This window comes from Emydura macquarii, unplaced genomic scaffold (assembly GCF_026122565.2).
Source record: "Emydura macquarii macquarii isolate MOO-44397 ecotype Brisbane River unplaced genomic scaffold, CSIRO-AGI_Emac_v2 contig_1790, whole genome shotgun sequence".
NCBI lineage: Eukaryota > Metazoa > Chordata > Testudines > Chelidae > Emydura > Emydura macquarii.
Genome location: NW_027131927.1, coordinates 15,489,039 through 15,511,980, shown reverse-complemented (window position 1 = coordinate 15,511,980; position 22,942 = coordinate 15,489,039). Strand labels below are relative to the sequence as shown.

The 22,942-nt window shown below is 45.8% G+C and overlaps 1 protein-coding gene across 1 annotated transcript in view; it reads right to left on the bottom strand.

Annotated features, from left to right (window-relative positions):
• The window catches only part of GTF2E2 (general transcription factor IIE subunit 2), a 77,169-nt gene that overhangs the window by 8,408 nt on the left and 45,819 nt on the right, over nt 1-22,942 (bottom strand). Inside the window, exon 6 of the mRNA XM_067556967.1 lies at nt 20,422-20,515. Coding sequence (XP_067413068.1) covers nt 20,422-20,515 — 94 coding nt within the window. The remainder of the gene's footprint in view (nt 1-20,421; nt 20,516-22,942) is intronic.

Below are 22,942 nucleotides of genomic sequence, written 5' to 3'. Positions count from 1 at the left end.
GTTCTGAATTTACATGAGTAAAGCAGAGAATGAGTACACAGCTACCACCCTTCTCTACACTCATATATGCTAACAATTTGGATTTAGGGTGTCACCAAATGGATAAAAGAAATGTGTTCATCATCTAGTCAGAGAACAAGGAATCGATGCACCTCCAGAAATTAAACTGAACACAACCAGACCTGAAAAAAGCAAGCCATGCTGTTTTATTGGTATAGAACCATTCAGCATTACCAAATATATTTGCCCTAATACATGATACACCATAGACTGTCTCCTATCAGTTAGTGAAAGTCTGGACTGAGAAAGAGTATTTGTATTATTTATTTTGATGGTCTCTAATATATCACTGTCCTTTAACATGCTCAAGACACAGAGAGGTAACTGCAGCTTTAAGAGATGCCTGTTCTTCCTGCACTACAGAGATCCAGAACTTTCTGGAAACCCATTGCCACTGGGCAGTTGTTTAGCTTCCATAAGTCCATGATACGACAAAGGCTCTCTGACTCTCTAGGATGAGGAAGTACCTGGAGTAAAATCTGTTCCCTCAGCATTGACTTGGGACTTCCACTATGGCTCTATTCAACATGTTCCACCACTTGCAAAAGTAGCATCTTGGAGGTGTTGGGGCCAGCGTGGTCTGGGTGGCAATATATGCATCAACTGTTTTTTCCTGCAAGAACTTACTTGTCTGATTTTATGGTCTGCCAGATTGGCAGGAATGGGGAAGATGGTCCCCAAAGAGAAAAAAGAATAGACAGGAGGATATTGTGCTCAACTGATCCATGAAAATGGAGGATGACATGCTGATGACAGAAGATGGCTCCGAGAAGATACCTGAGCTATTTTTAATTTTGCTAGTTTGTGGAGGTGGGGCACAACGAGGTCTGTACCTGTGCTGAGTGTAGGAGAAAAATGTAAGAGTATTAAGCTGTCTCTGGAAATGGAATCCTAAAGAAAAGAAAAACAATTTCTTGGGAGCAGAGGAAGGTTGAGTCAGGCCTCTGGACCTTACAGTGAATTTGGCTTGCCATCATGCAGGTCTACTTCAATCAGTCAGGCCATTTGGCTCTCCTTGCATGTGCTCCTATAGTGCAAAAGATGACTGGGTCACTATTACTTAGGAAAAATGGATGCTTTCTTGATGTACTATCTCCTCACCACCCCGTTAACTCCCTGGTGATCTCTGAAAAGATCAGACCTTGGAATGCTTCATGGTCCTCTGCACTGCCTGACACAGAAGCTAGACAGCTACACATGATAGGAAGAAACGTATTCTTCTGTCACTCTGGGCATAATGATTAAATTTTTTGTAGTCACAATGTCCTGGTATCATTTCACCTTATGGGATAAAATCACCCGTTTTGGATTTGCTTCAAGAAGACCAAAGAGATATGCTGGAACCCCCTGAGATATGGGCAATATTTAAGGCATAAGCAGCCCCAAGGCCTTGGCACCAGAGTGAGAGCTGTGGGTCTCAACAGTAGAAAGAGTCCTTAGAGCACATAGGCACTGAAGTCCCAGTACTAGTGAACGGTCTCGGTATTGAACAAGCTCTTCGGCACCAGCTGGGAGCTGGAGGAGGTCCTGAAGCCTAAGGCACCTTTGCCTTCACTGGCACTGAAGCACTCTCTGAAAGACCGCATATTTTGCCATAATGGAGTCTTTACAGGAGATGCTAATGATGCTGAAGTTGGCTTTTGGAGCTCTGAAGATAAGGGTCTGGGGAATGATGAAGACTGTTATGGGTGCTGTTTAAGTGTCCATTCCCATGTTTGCCCTTAGTGCCTGCCTTAACAAAAAGGCCTGGAAACCTGAACTGCTGCCTGTCCCAGCAGAACTAAGGAGCAAAACCCCAGCAGACTTTGCAGTTGTCTGTCTGTGATGTGAATTTTCCCTAAGCTAAAAGGGCAAAAGGTGCATGCACTGGATCTGGGGAACAACCCCAAGCATGAAGCAAATTGCTTAAAATCCTTTCTCTGGATCTACCAACACAGTGATTGACTAAAGCAAATTAAACATTTGTAAGAATTACTCGAAAATGATGAAAGTTATCAGAAAAGTCTATACCAATCACACCAACACTATTCTAAAATCAGATTGAAAGAGGGGAATGGGGGTTGGAGGCAAATCAGACCAGGCACCACAGTATGGCTGATCATGTCCATAAACAGAGGGTGATCAGAAAGGGACTCAGGCCATAGACACTCACTTTTCCAACAAGGTTGAGGCTCCCAATGCTTGGTGCCACAAGGTGGCATTCATGAAAACCTCAGGGGGCACGGCTTTCCAGAAGACCCCCCAATCAAAGTGGTGCAGGCACCTTGAATCCCACCAGTGGGAACATGCAGAGGCTCCCACAAGAATGTATACATTCTCAAAACATTTCTAAAACAGATTTTCTGTAGCTTACATAGCACATACAGAACAGATACAGGATAAAAGATTTATTGGCTCTCGTTGGGAATGATCTGTGTAACGCAATTGTGGCTTCATCATTCTGGAGAAATGAGACCATATCAAAACTTTCTACCACCCCACCATGTACTCTTTAAGTAACACACCTTATCTTTGGAGATAATGTCCATGTGATCAAGAGCAGTCTGGTGATAGATACATTACATTTATCATGCACCTTCGGCTGCCTCATCTGCACTCTGCTCGCTGAAAGCTCTTGGAACAGTTTCAGCAATAAACCCTTTTATATCACATCACACACGAACAAGACTGTTTCACACCACAAATGGTTTGGAAACCTCACCCACTTAAGACAAAAATGAAGCAAATGACAAACAAAGATATAGAAGTACAACATTCTTTTGAGGGGATGGGGGAGTGGGAAGGGGAGAGAGGAAATTTTAGGTGAATCGTGCCATGTTAACAGACCTGGAGACTGAAGTTCTGCATTTATACAACAGATATACTGAAAGAGGATAGTTCCGTTTCCAAGTTCATTCATTCTTTGACTTCAGTCCCTGAGCCAGACTGGAATTGATGGCCTGCTTCATATCTCATTTTAGGGCCTTTTGATTCAGGAGGTTTTCTTTAAAATTTCTCAGGAATTTATCAGTGTTCATAAAAAAAAATAGAAAATGGGTGAAAAAATTGGTAAAAACTGAAAACAACGGGCCAGCAGGTAGAGGTGAGGGAGTGTCTAGTCCTCACAGTGGGCAGCTGGCCTGGGTGCCTAGTACTCACAGGGGTAGCGGGACTGGGGAGAGAACAGACGGTATTCTGTGCCTGGAGGCTGCACTGAAGGGCTGGGATCAGGAGGCAGCTCTGTCAGCAGGGAAAGCAGATGGGGGCCTGTACTCATGGGGTGCAGCCTTCTGCTCCCTGAAGGCCTGATGCTGAAGAGATTGGGTGGTCTTGGCACCACTGACAGCTGGGACCAGGCTCCCTGCCCATCTCACTCCCCTCATTTGCAGCTGCAGCAGCCATCAACTGACAACTGGAATCTGCGAGAGTGAAGCTGGGTCTGAGGTGTTCTGCTATGTGTAAAATTCAGGTTAAAATTAGTAAAACCCAAATATTAGGGTTTTTTTAAATCCGGGAATTTTTCAGAGGTTTTCAGTACAAAAAACAAAAATGAAGGGCCCTACCAATCCTGCTTTATTTGCATTTTGAAACCTATCAGCACTTCAGTGTCGATGGAATTCTCTTCACAGATATTTAAGAAGAATATCCCCAAAACTACTAAAATCAATACCATCTACACTATATTCGCATGTGAAAGGATGGTAGGGATAACAATTTCTTTAATGTATTAAATTTCTTTAATAAATGTATGTTTATACATTTCAGCATTCACCCAATGCATAGAGATATGAGATCAACTGAGAAGTGCTTTAACACCCCCACAAAAGTGCAAATTTTTAGCTTAGCTGCAGGGACTAAAATTTGGCACTGCTTTAATAAATCTTTTCTTCTATATTTTAGCAAGAATTAATTAATTACCCAGAAAATTAAAAAGAAACACATGCAGTCTCAACTTTCTTTGGCTAATCACATTCCCCCTTTTATGAAGGTCATTTCATAATATAAATTGCCCCAGAATGGTACTGTGGAGAGGGCAATTTAGGTAAGAATTATACACCCCTCTATAATTGCAATAATTCACTAGTTTATCCAAACAATCAGGGAAAGTGATGTAGAAAAACTTGTTCAAAACATATTTGAAATCCTTCACTTCTACTCACGGATTCTAATAAGCCATTGTGAACACGTCTATTCATAATTGTAGAATATCATTTTGCACAATGGTTCATCCAGGAGCACTGAGTCCACATTCTAGGATAAACTATTCCACAATAAACTATTCAAGAAGTTAATCGACTGCTAGCTCAGACTGAGGATGACAACATTTCAGGGTTTGGTTTGGTGTTTGAATTTGTTTATAACATCAAGGATACTTACATGTAGATAATTAGCTGAAATATGATGTTAAGCACAGTAAAAGCGATCTTAAGCAACTACGTATGGAAACAATTTTTGTTGATCCCTTAACAGAAGTGGCTCGCAGCACTGAGAAGAACTGTAGTCAATACACTTGAGGATACTTCGGTTGCAGTCTCAGGCCGAGATTGCCCAAGAAGAGCATTCTCTTGTACAGGTTTTGCAATATCATAGCATCATTGGCTAATAAACTCTACTTGAATTAAAATGTCACTTTAGTTATTTTTAGAAAAATATTGTATAAATATAAAAAAATATTTTTTATAAAAAAATTTAAAAAATAAAAAAAAATATTGTATAGATATCATAAAAGCCATAGATCAGAAACTATTCAGTCCCCACCCCAGCCAGTGCAGGATACCATCCTGAGGGTCAAGATCACATTTATACATTAAAAATAAGAGTGGAGGACAGGACAGACATGGTTTTTGTATGAATGGAGATATGGTGTTATGCTGCCACTTGCAGATCAAAGTAAGAAATGTCACTTTGCACTACAATTTTACATATAATCATAATTTCAATATTGGTCCATTTATCATACACAGAATTGTCAGGCATCACCACAGGATCTCAACTAGTTTTAAATAGTCATCTCCTTATCAGTTAAATAGGTTTTGTCAGGAAACAATATTATCCAAAATTATCTAAAAACGGGAAAAAATTCAGCACCAGGTAACTGATCTTAGTAAAAAGCTTCTTTTACAGAAAACTGCTCAGCCCATACGTTTTTTAAAGTTGTGTCATACGTTGTATATCACTGTGAAGTGTGGCTATGCCTTTGCTCTAGGCCAAAGTACCAAACCTATGGAGCATCTCTGTGGTGGAAAGAAGCATTCAAAGTATTTAGAATGTAAGTAAAGAGTAGAAAAACAAGGTTACTTACCAGTAACTGCTGTTCTTTGAGATGTGCTGTTCATGTCCATTCCACTACAGATGTGTGCACAGTTACTAGAACTTTTTTCCCATTAGCTGATCCCGTAAGGCTGGCTCTGGCACCCCCTGGAGCCCCGTGACATGCTGCCGTATATGAGGCGCTGCTGGCCCTACACCCCCTCAGTCCCTTCTTTCTGCCAACTCCGGCAGCGGGGATGGGTTGTGGAATGGACATGAGCAACACATCTCAAAGAACATCAGTTACTAGTAAGTAACCTTGTTTTCTTCTTCGAGTGCTTGCTCATGTCTATTCCAATATAGGTGATTAAAAAGCAATACCTTGGAGGTAGGTTGGAGTTACCGATGAGCTGCCCGCAGCACTGCTCTGACAAATCTTGCATCCTCTCTTGCCTGCTGGATGATAGCATAGTGTGATGTGAAGGTATGCACCAATGACCAGGTGGTGGCTCTGCAGGTGTCTTGCACAGGCACTCTCTGCAGGAAGGCTGTAGACGAGGCTTGAGCTCTGGTTGAATGCACTGTGATGGATCCTGGGAGCGGCACCATCACCTGATCGTAGAACTTGATGCAGGAAGTAATGCTCGAGGAGATGCGCTGGGCAGACAGGTGAGCCTTTCATCTGGTCAGCCACTGTGATGAAGAGCTGCGACGATCTCCGGAATGGCATTGTGCGCTCGATGTAGAAGGCCAGGGCCCATCTCACGTCCAGTGAATGCCATCTCCGCTCCTCTTCCAAACTGTGAGGTTTGGGAAAAAACACAGGGAAAAATATCCTGATTACAATGAAATTGGGAAACCACCTTAGGCAGAAAGGCCAGGTGCGGCTTCAACTGAACCTTATCTTTATAAAAAAACGTGTAAGGGGCTCTGAGGTCAGCACTCCAATCTCAAAGATCCTCTTTGCAAAGGTAATGGCCCCCAGGAAGGCTACCTTCCAGGAAAGCAGGAGCAGAAGGCATGAAGTCACGAGTTCAAAGGGGGGCCCCATGAGTCTTAAGAGAAGCAGGTTGAGATCCCAGGGGGGCACCAAGTCACAGACCTGCGGATAAAGCCTCTCCACCCCCCTTGAGGAACCTGACCGACATGGGGTGGGAGAACAGTAATCTCCACTCTAGTGGCTGATAGAGGGCCAAAATGGCCGCCAGGTGAACCTTCAGGCCACCGCCAGACCCTGGATTTAGCTAGAGCAGATACTCCAGGATTGCCTGTATAGGCGAGAGGCTGGGCAGGATACCCCGGGACTCCACCCAACAAGCAAACCGTCTCCACTTAACCCAATACACAACCTGCGTAGAAGGCTTCCTACTACCAAGCAGGAGTTGCTGGACCTGCTCGCTCACTTTCCATCAGCCACAAAGCCTCCACACCATGAGGTGCAGGGAGTCCAGGTCCGGGTGCAACAGGCGACCATGGTCCAGGGACAGGAGGTCGTGCCATCTCGGGAGTTCCAGAGGTGGGGCAATCGAGAGGTCCAGCAGCATGCTGAACCAGTGCTGTCTCGGCCAGGCTGGAGTGATCACTATAATGTCCGCTCTGTCCCTCTTGATCTTCAGCAGGACCCTGAGCAGGAGCGGAATGGGTGGGAACACGTACATGAGGCTCCCCGACCAGACCATGAGGAAAGTGTCAGAAATCGACCCGGACTCTCTATCCTGGAGAGAGCAGAACTGGTGGACACTTTTTGTTCCAGGCCAACGCGAACAGGTCCACCTGGGGAGAACCCCACTTCCGGAAGATCATGGACGCCATCTCTGGGTGTAGCGACCAGTCGTGGCGGGGTAGAAACGACCTGCTGAGGTGATCCACCTTGTCATTCCTCACTCCTGGGAGGTGAGAGGCCATCAAGTGGAAATCGTGCCTCACGGCAAAGTCTCACAGATGGATAGCTTCTCTGAAGAGGGCTGAGAAGCGCGCTCCCCCCTGCCTGTTTATGTAGAACATGGCTGCAGTGTTGTCTGTCAACACCTGCACCACCCTGCCTGTCAGGAAACAGAGGAACACTCTGCACGCTAGGCAAATGGCCTGCAGCTCCTTCACATTGATGTTCAGGTGCCTCTCCTCTCTCGACCAGATACCCTGAGTGCCAAGGTTGGCGCTGATATTGGCCCCCCCAATCCTAAGTCCAAAGTGTCAGAAATTAAAGTAATCGACAGGATTAGTTCCTCGAACGGAACGCCCTTCAGCACTGCTCGGAGGGTTCGCCACCAGTCTAGGGAGGCTAGGTTGGGTGGGGAAACTGTGACCACCTGGTCCAGGGGGTGCCTGCTCAAGATATATACTGAGGCCAGTCATGCCTGGAGCAGTCTGAGTCTCAAACGAGCAAGTCTCACCATGTAGTTGCAAGTCACCATGTGACCCAACAGCTGCAGGCAATGCCTGGCTGTCGTCATGGGGCATCGGTGCCTCTGGGACATGATGGAGACCATCGCCTTGAAGCATGGTTGGGGCAGGAAGGCTCTGGCCTGGGTAGCATCCAGGGTAACCCCAATGAATTCTATGCGTTGCACTGGGGTTAATGTGGACTTCTGTTCATTTATCAACAGGCCCAATCTGCAGCAAATGGAGCAAGTGAGGGCCACATTCTTCTGTACTTGAGACCTGGACCTGCCCCTGATTAGCCAATTGTCCAGATATGGGAAAATCTGTACATCTTTTCGTCTCAGGTGGGCAGTCACTACTGCCAAACACTTGGTAAACACCCTCAGGGCCGAAGATAGGCCAAAGGGCAGGGCTGTAAACTGGTAGTGGGAGCCAGCCCCCATGAAGTGAAAGAAGCGCCCGTGGCTGGGGAGGATAGATATATGGAAATATGCATCCTTGACATCGAGGGCGGCATACCAATCTCCTGGATCCAGGGAAGGGATTATGGAAGTTAGGGAGACCATGCAAAACTTGAGTCTCTTGATATATTTGTTGAGATGACACAGATCTAATATGGGCCTTAGACCCCCTTGCGCCTTGGGAATGAGGAAGTACCTTGAGTAGAACCCTTTCCCCTCCATGCCCTGAGGGACCTTTTCTACCGCTCCCAGGATGAAGAGGGTCTCCACTTCCTGTATGAGGAGCTACTCGTGAGAGGGGTCCCTGAAAAGGGACGGAGGGGAGGGATGTTGGGGGGCGCAGTTGTAAACTGGAGGGCATAGCCCATCGAAACTACCCCAAGGACCCAGTAGTCCGAAGTGATTTTGGCCACTCTGAGTGGAAGGGCGCTAGGCGGTTCAAAAAGGGGTGGGATGGATCCAGGAGAACGGTCGGGGCATCATCCTCAGGTGCACCGTCAAAAGTGCCTCCTCTGGTTGCCCAACCTCCTGGGGGGCCCCTGCTGGGGGTCTGAGGATGAACTAGGAGGCTGATTCCGTCTTCTAGACTGCCTATTTCTGTCCCATTGTCTATAGGACTGGCATGGCCTGGGCTGAAACCTTTGCTCCTGCTGCGCCTGGGGGCGTGACTGACACCTAGAAGACTGAGGCGTGTAAAGGCCCAAGGAGAGAGCATGGCCCTCGAGTCCTTCAGACTGTGCAACTTCGCATCAGTTTGGTCCGAAAACAAGGCCGACCCATCAAAGGGGAAGTCCTGGATGGACTGCTGGATCTCTTGGGACAGCCCAGAGGATTGGAGCCACAAGCACCTCTGCATGCAGATGGCGGAGGCTGTAGCCCTTCCCGCCAAGTCAGCTGCATCCAAAGATGCCTGGAGTGCTGCTCTAGCTACTGCAGTACCTTCCGTCACGATAGTATTAAAGTCTATGACCTGGTCCCGGGGCAGGGACTCAGCAAAGCGTCTCAGGGAGTCCCACAGGTTAAAGTTCTACCTGCCCAGGAGAACCTGCTGATTGGCAATCCTAAACTGGAGGCTTGCCGTTGAATAAATTTTTCTCCCAAACAAGTCCAGTTTTTTGTTATCCTTATTCTTTGGAGTTGACCCCGGCTGCCCCAGCCTATCCCTCTGGTTGGCAGCATCAACCATGAGGATCCCAGGGGCGGGATAAGTAAACAGATACTCAAACCCCTTGGCCGGAACATAATATTTCTTCTCAGCTGCCTTCAACATTGGGGCCACCGAAGAAGGAGTTCGTCACAGGGCCTTCACTATTTTGAGGACCCCTTCGTGGACTGGGAAGGCTACCCGAGCTGGGGCAGCCGCTGCCAGCACATTAAAGAGACTATCTGCAGCCTCTTTTAGTTCCTCCACCTCCAGCCCCAAATTGGAGGCTACCCTCTTGAGCAGCTCCTGGTGAGCCCTAAAGTCATCCAGTGGCGCTGAGTAGTCTTGGAAGACTGCCTCCTCCAGTGAGGAGGAGGAGGATTGCAGGTGTGCAGCCTGAAGTGGCGCCCCCTCCTGGTGATGTGCGGTATCCCCAGAGGTTCCCTCATGTGGGTCTGACACATCGTCCGAGGAGTGGTGATGGGCCTTCCCCGGTACCAGAGGCATGGACTGAACCCCTGAGGATTTAACCAATTGGGGTCCCAGCCCCACCTGGAAACCCCAGGGAGCCCAATAAGGCCATTTGGGTGGCCACTGCCCGAGGCCATCCAGGAGCTAACTGTATCAAGGGCTCTGGCACCTTATGTGGCATTGGCTCACCGACAACTGCCCCCCTGGGAAGACCCTGAAGCAGCATTGGAGTCCGAGGCTCTGGCCCTGTAGTACTGTGCCAGGGGGGAGCAGTGTCCCAAGTCACAGGCACTCCGTCTTCCTGGAGAACACCCTCTCAATGACGCTGACTTTGAGGACAAGGAGTGCCTTTGGTGCCGCGAACAGTGCCAGTGAGCAGGGTCGCACTCCAAGGAGCTAGAAGTACCAGAGCACCATCTCAGTACTGACGACTTTTGGCACCACTTGCCCTGTGGCTCCATGATGATTTCCGGTGACTGGGTTCGGCGCCAGCCTCGGTGTAGGTGAACTCCTCGGTACCGAGCCCGACTCCGACAACCAGGATCTGCACCACCTCCTTGCAGGCGAACTCATCGGTGCCGGATCCTCCTCCAGCGACTGGGTTCTGCGCCGCCTCAGTTCAGGCAAACTCGTCGGTGTCGGTAAGCAGGAATGGGAGCTGTCTGAGCATCGCCCAGCAGGGGACCTCAACCGGTGCCATCTCCTGACTTGAGCTGCTCCTGGTGCCGGCGATCGATGTTGGCGTCAGGAGGGAGACTACATGTCCCATGCTCAATGACACTGACTTGGAGTGACTGCTAGGGGAGCAGCACTGCTCCACCCTAGGTGACCATCCGGCAGGAGATCTTCCTCCCTGTACTGGGGGATCTCCTCCGCCATTCAGGGGGACCCAACATGGGTTTGACCTGTGACATCATCCCCTTCTCCCTCGGTGGAGGGCAGGGCACAGGCGCCGTAGGCAAGGCCAACAAGGCTTTTGCCACCTGAAAAGTCTCTGGCGTTGATGGGGTCGGCACAGACAGAGGGGCTCTTCCACTTCCAGGAGTCAAAGGACGATCCCTAGCTGGAGATGCAGGCACTGGAGAAAGAGTCTCCACGGGCCGACCTTGCATCTCGGTGCTTGACCCCACCCATACCGATGGCGCGGGAGAGTGTCTGCGTTCAGCGCGCTGCTTCTTCTTCCTAGAAGCCAAGGAAGCAGCATGGTGCCCAGTCGCAGATGGTGCTGACGGCACACTCTGTACCGACCCCACGCGATGGAGCGGGTCAGCTCAGAGGCCGGGTGAAGCGCTGCCTCCATAAGCGAGGCTTTCAAACGGATTTCTCTGTCCTTTTGAGTTTTTGGTTTGAAAGCCTTGTAGATCTTACATTTGTCCTTGCAGTCAGCTTCCCCCAAACACTTGAAGCAGCTGTCATGGGGGTCGCTGAGTGGGAAGGCCTTCCTGCAGGAGGCACATGGCTTAAAGCCCAGTGACCGGGACATGCCCTGGTTGCACTAAGCCCCAGCCGGGACTACCTTATTTCTAACTACACTATTAACAATTACTTAACTAAACTAACTATAAAACAGAATAATCAAGTCCAAACAAGGGGAATAGTACTTGCAAAGCAAGCAAGGCTAGTTCCAGCAACTGTCACATGCAGAAAGAAGGAACTGAAGGGGTGTAGGGCCGGCAGCGCCTCATATACCACGGCATGTGCACGGGGCTCCAGGGGGTGCCGGACCCAGCCCTATGTGATAAGCTAAGGGGAGAAAAGTTCCGGGTAACCGTGCATGGAAGCGGGCACACACCTATAGTGGAATGGACATGAGCAAGCACTCAGAGAAGAAGCTTTCATTTCAGCAGCACCAGGGTCACACCCGGCACAGTTAAACAGTATTTCTAACATGCAAGACAGAGAACAGGAGAATTCTCCCAGGAGAACTGTATCCATTCAAACCAATTCTCCTTGCAACCAAGCCTTGTTTCCTTTCACTCCCTTTTTAGACAAGGAGCAACACGCTCAGCTCAATACATGCATTGCTCTTTACACATGGCTAGCGTATGGGCCTGAGTGGGTAGAGTCACTTCCAAGTCTACTCCATAGTATCACTGAGTCTAGCCCTCAAGCCCTCTACAGCCATACATACAGGAATGAGATTCATAGAGAGTAAGGCAAAAGGGACCATTAGCTCATTTGGTCTGACCACCTGTATAACACAGGCCAGAAAGTTTCACTGTTATCCAGGGACTGAACCCAATAACGTGTTTGGCTAACGCAAATCTTCTAGAAAGGCACCGACACTGATTTTAAAAACATCAAGAGATATAGAATCCACTGTGGTAGTCTGCTCCAATGGTTAATCGCTGTTAACATTTGTGCTTTATGTTCAATTTGAATTTTTCCGGTTTTAACTTCCAGCTATTGGTTCTTGCTTTGTCTTTCTCTGCTAGATTAAAGAGCACTTTAGTACCCAGTATTTTCTCCCATTGAAGGTCACTTCACCATAATTAAGTCACCTCTCAATCTTGATAAACCAAACACACTGTGTTTTTTAAGTGTCTCACTGTGAGGCATTTTTTCCAGCCCTTAAATAATTTTTTCTCTTCTCTGCACCCTAGCCATTTTTCCATTTTTAAACGTGGACACTAGAATTGTAAGCAGTATTGGTCTCACCAACACCATATACGGAGTTCAATCAACTCTCTTCTCCAACTCATTGCTTCTTCTGCTCCAAGGATCGCATTAGCCCTTTTTGCCACAGCATGGCACTCCGAATTCATGTTGAGTTGCTTGTCCACTACAATCCTTTTCAGAGTCACTGCTTTCCAGGATACAGCCTCCTATTCTATAGGTATGGCCTGAATTCTTTGTTCCTAGATGTATGACTTTGCATTTGGCTGTAGTAAAACACATTAAGTTTGAATGGGTGCAACTTATTAAGTTATTCAGATTACTCTGTATGAATGTCCTGTGCTCATAATTTTTTTACCACTTTGCCAATCTCTGTGGCAGCAATAAATTTTCTCAGTGGTGATTTTATATTTACTTCCAGATCATTGATGAAAATGTTGAGTAGTGTCAGGAAACAGCCTGCACTAGAAACAGCCTATTCGATAATAATTCCCTATTGACAACTACTGTCAGCTAGCCAGTTCTTAATTCATTTAGTGTTGCTCTATACATAGTTTACATATACAAGACCAAATCAACCCATGGTATTAAATCAAAAGCCTTACAAACCTTTGTCAACCAACCTTGTAATCTCCTCAAAAAATTAAATCAGGTTTGTTTGACAACACTTACTTTCCATAGAACTACGTTGACTGGCATTAATCATATTCCTATTCTTTAATTCTTTTATCAATTGAATCATGTATCAGCTTTTCCATTATTTTGAACAGATTGATGTCAGGGCAACCAGTCTATAATTATCCGGGTCATTCTGTGTGTCCTCTTTAAATACTGGCATAACATTATCACTCTTCTGGAATTTCCCTGGTCTTCCAAGACTTATTAAAAATTAACATCCGTATGTCCAAGATCGCCTCACCCAACTTTTTCAAGACTCTTGGGTGCAAGTTATCTGGACAAAAAATATCACTGGAGACTTCCTCAAGCCACATAAATAATGACTGCTAGACATAAAGCCTTGTAGTCATTTGTAAGCTGTTGGGATAATTTTCCACGCTAGCTCACGCAAGCTATACAGGTTTTAGAAATGTCAGAGGTCTTCTGACTAATTTGAATAAATTCAAGTCAGCAGGGCCTGATGTGATTTCAGAGCCATTGGCTATTATCTCTGAAAGCTCATGGCAACTGGGGGAGGTCCCTGATGATTGGAAAAAGGCAAATATAGTACCAATCTTCAAAAAAGGGAAGGAGAAGGAACCGGGGAATTACAGACTGGTGAGCCTCATCTCAATCTCTGGAAAAATCATGGAGCAGGTCCTCAAGGAATCCATTTTGAGACATTTGGAAGAGAGGAAGGTGATCAGGAACAGTAAACATGGATTCACCAAGGGCAAGTCATGCCTGACCAACATGACTGCCTTCTATGAGGAGGTGACTGGCTCTGTGGATGTGGGGAAAGCGGTGGACGTGGTATAGCTTGATTTTAGCAAAACTTTTGATAGTTTCTCACAGAATTCTTATCAGCAAGTTAAAGAAGTGTGGGTTGGATGAATGGACTATAAAATGGACAGAGAGCATAGATCATCGGGCTCAATGGGTAGTGACCAATGGTTCCATGTCTAGCTGGCAGCCAGTCACAAGCGGAGTGCCCCAAGGGTCAGTTCTGGGGCCAGTTTTGTTCAACATCTTCATTAATGATCTGGAGGATGGGGTAGATTGCACCCTCAGCAAGTTTGCAGATGACACTAAGCTAGGGGGAGTGGTAGATACCCTGGAAGGTAGGGAGAGGATACGGAATGACCTAGATAAATTAGAGGATTGGGCCAGAAGAAATCTGAGGAGGTTCAACAAGAACAAGTGCAGAGTTTTCCACTTAGGATGGAAGAATCCCATGCACAGCTACAGAGTGGGGACCCACAGGCTAGGCAGCAGTTCTACAGAAAAGGATCTGGGGGTTACAGTGGATAAGAAGCTGCATATGAGTCAGCAGTGTGCCCTGGTTGCCAAGAAGGCTAATGGCATATTGGGCTGCATTAGTAGGAGCATTGCCCGCAGATCGAGGGAAGTGATTATTCCCCTCTGTTCATCATTGGTGAGGCCACATTTGGAGTATTGTGTCCCGTTCTGAGCCTCCCACTACAAAAAGGATGTGGACAAGTTAGAGAGTCCAGTGGAGGGCAACAAAAATGATTACGGGGCTGGAGCACAAGACTTAGGAGGGGAGATTGAGGGAACTAGGTTTGTTTAGTCTGCAGAAGAGAAGTACGAGGGGGGATTTGATAGCAGCCTTTAATTACCTGAAAGGGGGTTCCAGGGAGGCTGGAGCTAGGCTGTTGTCAGTGGTAGCAGATGACAGAACAAGGAGCAATGGCCTCAAATTGCAGTGGGGGAGTCTAGGTTGGATATTAGGAAAACGTTTTCCACTAGCAGGGTGGTGAAGCACTGGAATGGGTTATCTAGGGAAGTGGTGGAATCTCCATCTGTAGAGGTTTTTAAGCTGCGACTTGACAAAGCCCTGGCTGGGATGATTTAGCCGAGGTTGGTCCTGCTTTGAGCAGAGGGTTGGGCTAGATGACCTCCTGAGGTCCCTTTCCAACTCTAATATTCTATGATTCTATGCTATTCACCCCAAGGTGCTGAAGGAACTAGCTGAAGAAATCTCAGAGCCACTGGCAATAATATTTGCAAACTTATGGACGACAGGAGAGATCCTGGAAGACTGGAGAAAGGCTAACATAGTGCCCTTCTTTAAAAAGGGGGAAAAGGAGAATGACAGACCAGTTCGCCTGACTTCAATATCTGGGAAGCTACTAGAGCAATGCATAAAACGTTCTATTTGCAAATACTGGGAGGATGAAGGAGTGATCACTAGCAGCCAGCATGGATTCACTAAGAACAAATCAGGCCAAACAGCTTGATTTCCTTCTTTGACAAGGTAAGTGGATGGGGGAGTGCAGTAGACATAATATACCTGGACTTTAGCAAGGCTTTTGACACAGTCCCACATGACATTCTTATAAGTAAGCTGGAGAAATGCAGGCTCGGCAGAATTACCATTAAGTGGATACATAATTATTAAACAACAGCAAACAATGAGTAACATTGGCCAAACTGGACTGTCACTACGCAAAAGAATAAATGGACACACATCAGCCTTAAAAATAACAACATCCATAAACCAGTCGGAGAACACTTCAATCTCCCAGGACACTGTCACTGACTTGAAAGTTGCCATACTCCTACAAAAAAACTTCAAAAACAGACTTCAAAGAGAAACTGCTGAGCTTGAAATCATCTACAAACTTGACACAATCAAACTGGGTCTGAATCGGGACTTGGAATGGTTATCTTGCTACAAGAAGTAATTGCCACTGATCACACATTCTCACCTCCTAATCCAGGGGTGGCCAACCAGTCAGAGATGAAGAGCCCAAAAATAGCTATAGATACCACAAAGAGCCACATTTACCTTACCCTCCGCCAAAAATTCGCGCTGCTCCATCAATTTTGGCAGCAGCTTGTCAATTTCACTTTTCAGTTTCCCCTCTCTCTTACCCTCAGCTGAAGCTGATCTGTCATTTTCCTGCCGCAGCTTGTCAATTTCACTTTTGAAAGTAAAAAATTTTTGGCGCCCCATACTATGCGCGGAGCCGCATTTGATAGAACAAAGAGCTGCATGTGGCTTGTGAGAGCCGCATTTGTATGAGCAAAGAGTCGCATGCGGCTCGCAAGCTGCGGGTTGGCCACCCCTGTCCTAATCAATGGTTGTGAATAGGCCTCAACTACTCTAACTGAATGGACTTTGCTTTCATCCATCTTCCCCATTGTTGTTACTTCCCTTGAATATGTATATATATGCCTCCTGTGTGATTTCTATTCCTTACATCTGATGAAGTGGGTTACAGCCCATGAAAGCTTATGCCTGCAGAAATTAAATTTGTTAGTCTTTAAAGTGCTACAGAACTCTCATTTTTATTAAAAGAATGATGTCCGATTGGAAGATGGTCTCAAGGGGGGTGTAGCAAGGCACTGTGGCCTTCCTCAGAGCCTGGGCCCCGAGGAAGGGTCATGACACCCCTGCTGGGCAGAACAAGGCCCTATAAGCCAAACAACCCAGAAGCAGAGGGGCGGAGCCAGGGCAGAAAAGGGAAATATAAAAGGCTGGCCCTGCAGCTCAGTCAAGGGGAAGCTGCCACCAGAGGCAGACGTGTCTTCCCAGAGCTGCGGTCTGTGCCTGACTCAGGGCCCTGTGGCTGTTCGGAGCAACCGCCCCACCGACCAGAGCCTTCAAGGCCTGCCTGGGCCGCCGGGCCAGAGTGACTGGAGAGGGCCACCGAGCCCTAGTAACTGGAGGAGGCTGCCGAGCCTTACTGACTGGAGGGGGCCACCCAAGACCACTGGGTGGGGAAAAAAAACGAGGCCAGCCCTGACCTGGAGGAGCTGCCCGACATCAGGGACATCCTGGAGCTGCGTGAGTTGGGTGTACCGAAGGACAACCTGGGACCTGGAGGAGTTGCCCTCTGCTGATGACCCTGAGGAGTTTCCGGACCTGCTGCTGGTCGATGGTGGGGAACTTGTGGGACTCCCGCTCACTGTCTACCCCAGCGACCCGGAGGGAGACAACTGGCTGCAGGTACCCGGAGACTGGGTGGGAGGAAGTAGCCCAGGGACAGCCGACTAGACAGCTATCAGCGTGTTGTGGCTGGATCCCTGCTGACTCAGTGGCAAACAACTTTGCCACTGACAGGGCCCTGGGCTGGGACAGAGTGGAGTTGGGTGGGCCTGCGTCCCCCTCCCCGCTTCATCTCCCTCCCCACTTCCCTAACCACCCCAGGAGTGGTTGGCTTCCTCTAAGCTTGCCTATCAGAGGATCCCTAGCTTTACTAGCCCCATCTGCTTGCAAGGCCGGGGGCTCCAGACTATTTCGCCTGTCCCACCCGCTGGAGCACCGGGGACTACCGCCTGCCTCATCAGCCCTGCCTGGCTTGCGGGCTGGGGCTGTAAACTGCTGCTTGCCCCGCCTGTTGGAAGGCTGGGGGCTATAGACTGCTTCACCTGCCCCAGCCTGCCTGAGGGCCAGGGGCAATAGACTGCTTAACAGCCCTGCCTGTTTGGAGGCCGGGGCTATAGATTCCTTATCAGCCCTGCCCTATGTGAGGGCCAGAGGGCTACAGACTGTGAAGGAAGCCCACCCCACCAGGGGCTGGGGCTAAAGACTTGTAATCGGCACCGCCTTTCCTCTGTAGCAAGGCGCTGTGGCCTTCCTCAGAGCCTGGGCCCTAGGAAGGGTCACGACGTCCCAGTTGGACCATGCCACCAGCCTACAGGGGGTTCCACAGGGATCTGTTCTGGGTTTAGTGTTATTTAACATCTTTATTAATGACCTGGATATAGGAAGAGAGAGCATACTGATCAAATTTGCAGATGACACAAAGTTAGGAGCATTGCAAACACTCTGAAGATAGAGCTAAAATTCAGAGGGACCTAGATAAATTGGAGAGCTGGGCTATAGATAACAAAATGAAATTCAACAAAGACAAATGTAAGGTGCTACACTTAAGGACAAAAAATCAAATGCACAAAGACAGATTGGGGGATAACTGGCTTGGCAGCAGCTCTGATCAGAAGGATCTGGGAACTGTGGTAGATCACAACCTCAACATGAGTCAATGAAGTGATGCTGTTGCAAAAAAAGCAAATGCAATTTTGGGTTGCCTTAACAGAGACAGAGCATGCAAATCACAAGAGGTGATCGTACCGCTCTACTAGGCATTGGTTTAGCTGGAGTACTGTGACGAATTTTGGTCATCAATGTATATAAAGGATGTAGAGAAACTGGAAAGGATCCATGTGTGAGTGACAAAGATGATCAAAGGGATGGAATGCAAGCCATCTGAATAAAGGCTGAAGCAACTGGGCATATTTCGTTTGGAAAAGAGATTAAGGGGGCACATGACAGCGGTCTTCAAATACTTGAAAGGCTGCCATAAAAAAGATGGCGAAAAGTTGTTCTCTCTTACCACAGAGGGCAGATCAAGAAGCAATGGGTTCAACTACAGCATATTTTTAGTGTTTTACAGTTTTAGATTACATCTTAGGAAAAACTTCTTAACTGTAAGCACAGTAGGACAATAGAACAAACTGCCTAGGGAAGTCATGGAAGCGCCTTCACTGGAGGATTTGAAAATGACAGCCATCTGTTTTGGATGGTTTAGACACAATAAATCCTGCATCTTGGCAGGGGGTTAGACTAGATGACCCTTGCTGTCCCTTCTAACCCTGTGGGTCTATGATTCTATGTTTGGATCCCTAGTGTAAAAGGGCTACTGGGGTTTTAAGCACTGGGTCATACAGACCTCCTTTGAGCAGGATTAAATGACATGGTGCTTATTTTAATTTAGTAATTAACTACACTAGGTTTTCCAATACTGCAACGAATGGTATATCTGAAGTGTCGCAATGATGGGAAACTGAGGATTCCCTATGGTAGACAAGGCTGAAAGGCTTACATCTCTGCCTGCCAACCAAAGTTTGGGTTGAAAATATAAAAAGAAAAAAGGAAAATATGGGACTTAAGTGACAGACTCATTCATCAAAATTTGGAGAGAGCTTCTACAATTTTCTAATGTCCTAGGTGATGCAACTTCTAATATCTATTGCAAGAAGGAAGCTATTACTGAAAGTTTACATGTATCCTGCAAGGAATCAATCTATATTTTATATAAATAAAAACATTTTATAAGCATTTTCAGCTGCTGCATTTTCTTAAAAGATCAATGAATGGCCATTATATATTTGCTCAACATATTTAATTTTTATTTATTGTTTTAATTGTCCTGTGAATAGATTCAATTCAAATTTCCATTTAAAATGACTTTCATTTCTTCTACCATAAGATGCCATCTTAGGCACTACTGTATTATAGGGATAGCACCTCTGAAGATAAACTTTCAACATCATTTAATTAATCTTCATCATCTGGTCCAAATCTGGCATGTAATCTTTCTCCCTGCTATACCAGAAGACACCTGAAGTTGCCAAGGGTGGAACAAGTGGTATTAGGGCCATTACTGTAGGCAGTATTGTTATAGCTGTCTTGGTCCCAGGATATTACATCAACAACGTGGATGAGGTAACATCTTTTATTGGACCAACTTCTGTTGGTGAGAGAGACAAGCTTTTGAACTTACACAGAGCTCTCCTTCATTATGGCAATTTCATCATCTGAAAATTAGTTTAGCCCCCTTGTGTGTATGCATTAAGATACAGTCCCTAATTACAAGATCACACACTACTTCTCCCACAGGACCCGGCCTCATTCAATGCACAAGATGCAGACATACATTGCCACTGGGTCTCACAGCCGTTTGCCAGACAGCAAAGGAATCCTGAGCCTCGGGAATCCTAAGTTCAGTTCCATGTTCTGGAGAAGTGTGTGCTCTAATGGTTATAGTCCCTTCTGACTCCTGAGTCCCCCAGTCTGTCCCTATTCCCTTCAGCTCTTCATGCCCAGATACTATCCCTACACCACACAACTCCTAATTCTGACTGCTACTGCCTGTTCCTCCCCCTTCCTCTGCTCATATCCATGTCCCCAGCCCATGGTTCCCCACTCCATTCTCCTAACAAGGAGTCACGACCAGTATTTTGGGGCTCATACTCTGCCCTATTTTGTTCCCTTTGTGCCTGTCAGGTGGTGAAATAGGAGCAGAAGCCATCCACAAGATTTTTTCTGGGGCTATGTTTCCAAGAAAAGCTTTGGGACCATCCTCCCATCTAGCTATAAAGGAAATGGGGGTGGAGGGTGGATGTGACACCTCTGAAACCTGAGAGTTGGTACCCCAGGCTGTGAACCCACTCGTTAATCTATTAGTTCATGATGATTTAACAAAAGGTGCAATTTGAGATAAACTGGCATTTATGTAGCATTTTGATTAATTGAGGTGTTTTAAGAGACCATAATACTTAAACATTACTTATGTACAGGTGCTTAAAAAAACAAATGCAATACACATGCAGACAAATTACAAGTGAAAAAGTTGTAAAGAAAACACCTACCTTCATCTACTGTAAACTGACAGCTCTTGTCATTGTAGAAAAGAATTTTCTTCTTATCAGGACGAGTAACAAAGATGATTTGATCCCCTAAAGCCTCAAATTCAAATAGAAAAAAAGAAGTCAAACTACTAGTGTGTATTTCTGGTATTTCCATTTATAAAACGAACATACTCCAATTTTCTGCTGTGTCAACTAGCTAGGGAGCAGGGAAAACCCAGCGTGATTTCTTCTTCAAGACCTCAGAACCCAAAAGGACAACCCAGAGAGGGAATGCCACCTTTAATATTATGCCTTTTAAGACAAACTCTCACTTTGCAGTGAAATATCAGTTTTAGAGGCATTAGATTGGCCACAAAATATGTCTCTGTATCACTCTTTCAAAATGTGCCTGGATATTGAATGATAAATATATTCCTCAGGAGAAATCAAGAGTATCATGGGTGCTTGGCAGAAAAAGAAGACTGAGTTACCAAAATTATTTTATATTGTCACTATAAGATCTAGAGCTTATAATTAGGCAAATGACAGACTCAGTTCTTATGGCTGGTATTAAAACTCTAACAGAACTCAATTATAGAGTAGAAGCGAGTACAAGGTTGGTGTGCTTACATGGGTTTCTAGTCTAATAAAAATAATACAGCAGATAAAGTACTAAGAAGCTGTATTATAATATAATAATGTGCTAATACCTGATTCTCAGACATTAAAAACAAACGTAGGAACTTTTAAAAGATTCAGTCCTGAGAAGGAAAGAATGTTGCAGCTTTTCATCTACAGTTCTGCAAGGGAGGGTAACCTTCAAACCATTTCCCACCTCAATAGAGTGACCTTCTCCAAATTAATCCCAAAGTGAGACAGTTTTGGATTAGTGCATCACTTTGGAAAAGGGCCTGGCTAGCAGCAAGGCGGCAGGACAGGTAGAGCAAAGCTTAACAAAGAAACCCACTCCTCTTCCATAGTGTTGAATACCACACTGTATCTCTCTCAGCTAGAGTACATAAATTACATCCTTGCCCTCTGCTCCAAAGACTGTTGCCCCTTGGAAGAACTTGCAAACTTCCATCCTAATGCATTTCAAATGCTAATACAAATATATTTGCTGATCTAGTCTCTGCTAGACAAAAATGGCTTATGCCCAAGATAACAATAAATGACTCTGTGGATTATACTAAGTGACCACAAAGTACTGATTATTTTCATTGCTTTAGTAAGTGTGTTTCACTTGATACAATTCCAAATTCCTTTTCTGACACTAAAAAAGTTATCTGATTGAATCAAGTGGTTCCATTTAATTATAGCCATGAGAAGAATGGAATTTTGAGAGTATTTTCCAGGATGGGTCCAAGATTTCTTTAATAATGAAAGATACTTTGCACCTTTTAGTTTAAACAGGGAAGCTCAACAATGTTTTCCCATATCCTCATTGCTCTTCAACCTGTCATCTGAATCGTTAGCTTCTGTGGTTACTCAAAACCTCTCCAATCAAAGGGCTAAGGGCTGGTGACTAAGAGTGGAAGTATATCCTATATACTTCATTGCACATTTCAGTGTGAAATTTGATAGGAAAAGAAAAGAAAACCCCAGATAACCAGCTGTGATGAGTGTGATGCTGTACGGATTAGGGGTGACCATTTACAATATTATTGATACCAATTCAAAATTACAATGATTCTTACAAGCTATGCCATGTCAGGTACCATTGGAAATATTATAATTTGCTAAGTATGATAATATTGTTTATGTATATATATTATCTTTGTATTGTAAGTTATGGATATGTGTGATATATCTGTATCCAAAAACTTGTGTTGTGCTACTAGGTTACATCACCGAGGCAGATTAGTGTCAGCACTGATGACTCATTGAGGGCCATTAGCTATACAATGAGCCCACTGAGAGAAACCAGCGCTACACCTCTGAGTCATCAGGACATGTAGGGAATTGGGACATGTTTGCGGACAGGAACTCTAAAAACTTTTCCCTGCCCATGTGCTATGAGCTTATGTTTGAAACAGGATTTACAAGCCACATTACAGAGACTATAAAATGCAGCTTCACCATCTTCATTTTGTCTTAATTCCTGCTCCTTACCTCTGGATCAATATCTCTACAATTGAAGCTTTGAAACAAAGGAGTGACAGACCCATCCAGATACTGGATGTACACCAGAGGAACTGTACAAACCTGCAAACTCCAATACTGCTAAGAATCTGATATATATGAACTTTGAAGTCATTTGTGTATATCTGATTGCTGATTTAACATCTCTCATCTTGTTTGTTTCTTTCCTTTTATAACAAACCTTTAATTTTAGATACTAAAGGATTAGCTGGCAGCATGATATTTTGGGTAAGATCCGAACAAATATTGATCTGGTAATGCGGCTGACCCTTTGGGGATCAGGAGAACATTTTAGTAAAGGGAATAGAGTTTTAAATAACTTATATCTTTATTGGACCTAGTTGCTGATTGGGAGCCAGAGATTGAAATGCAATAAAGGGGCTGTATAACTTCTTGTTTT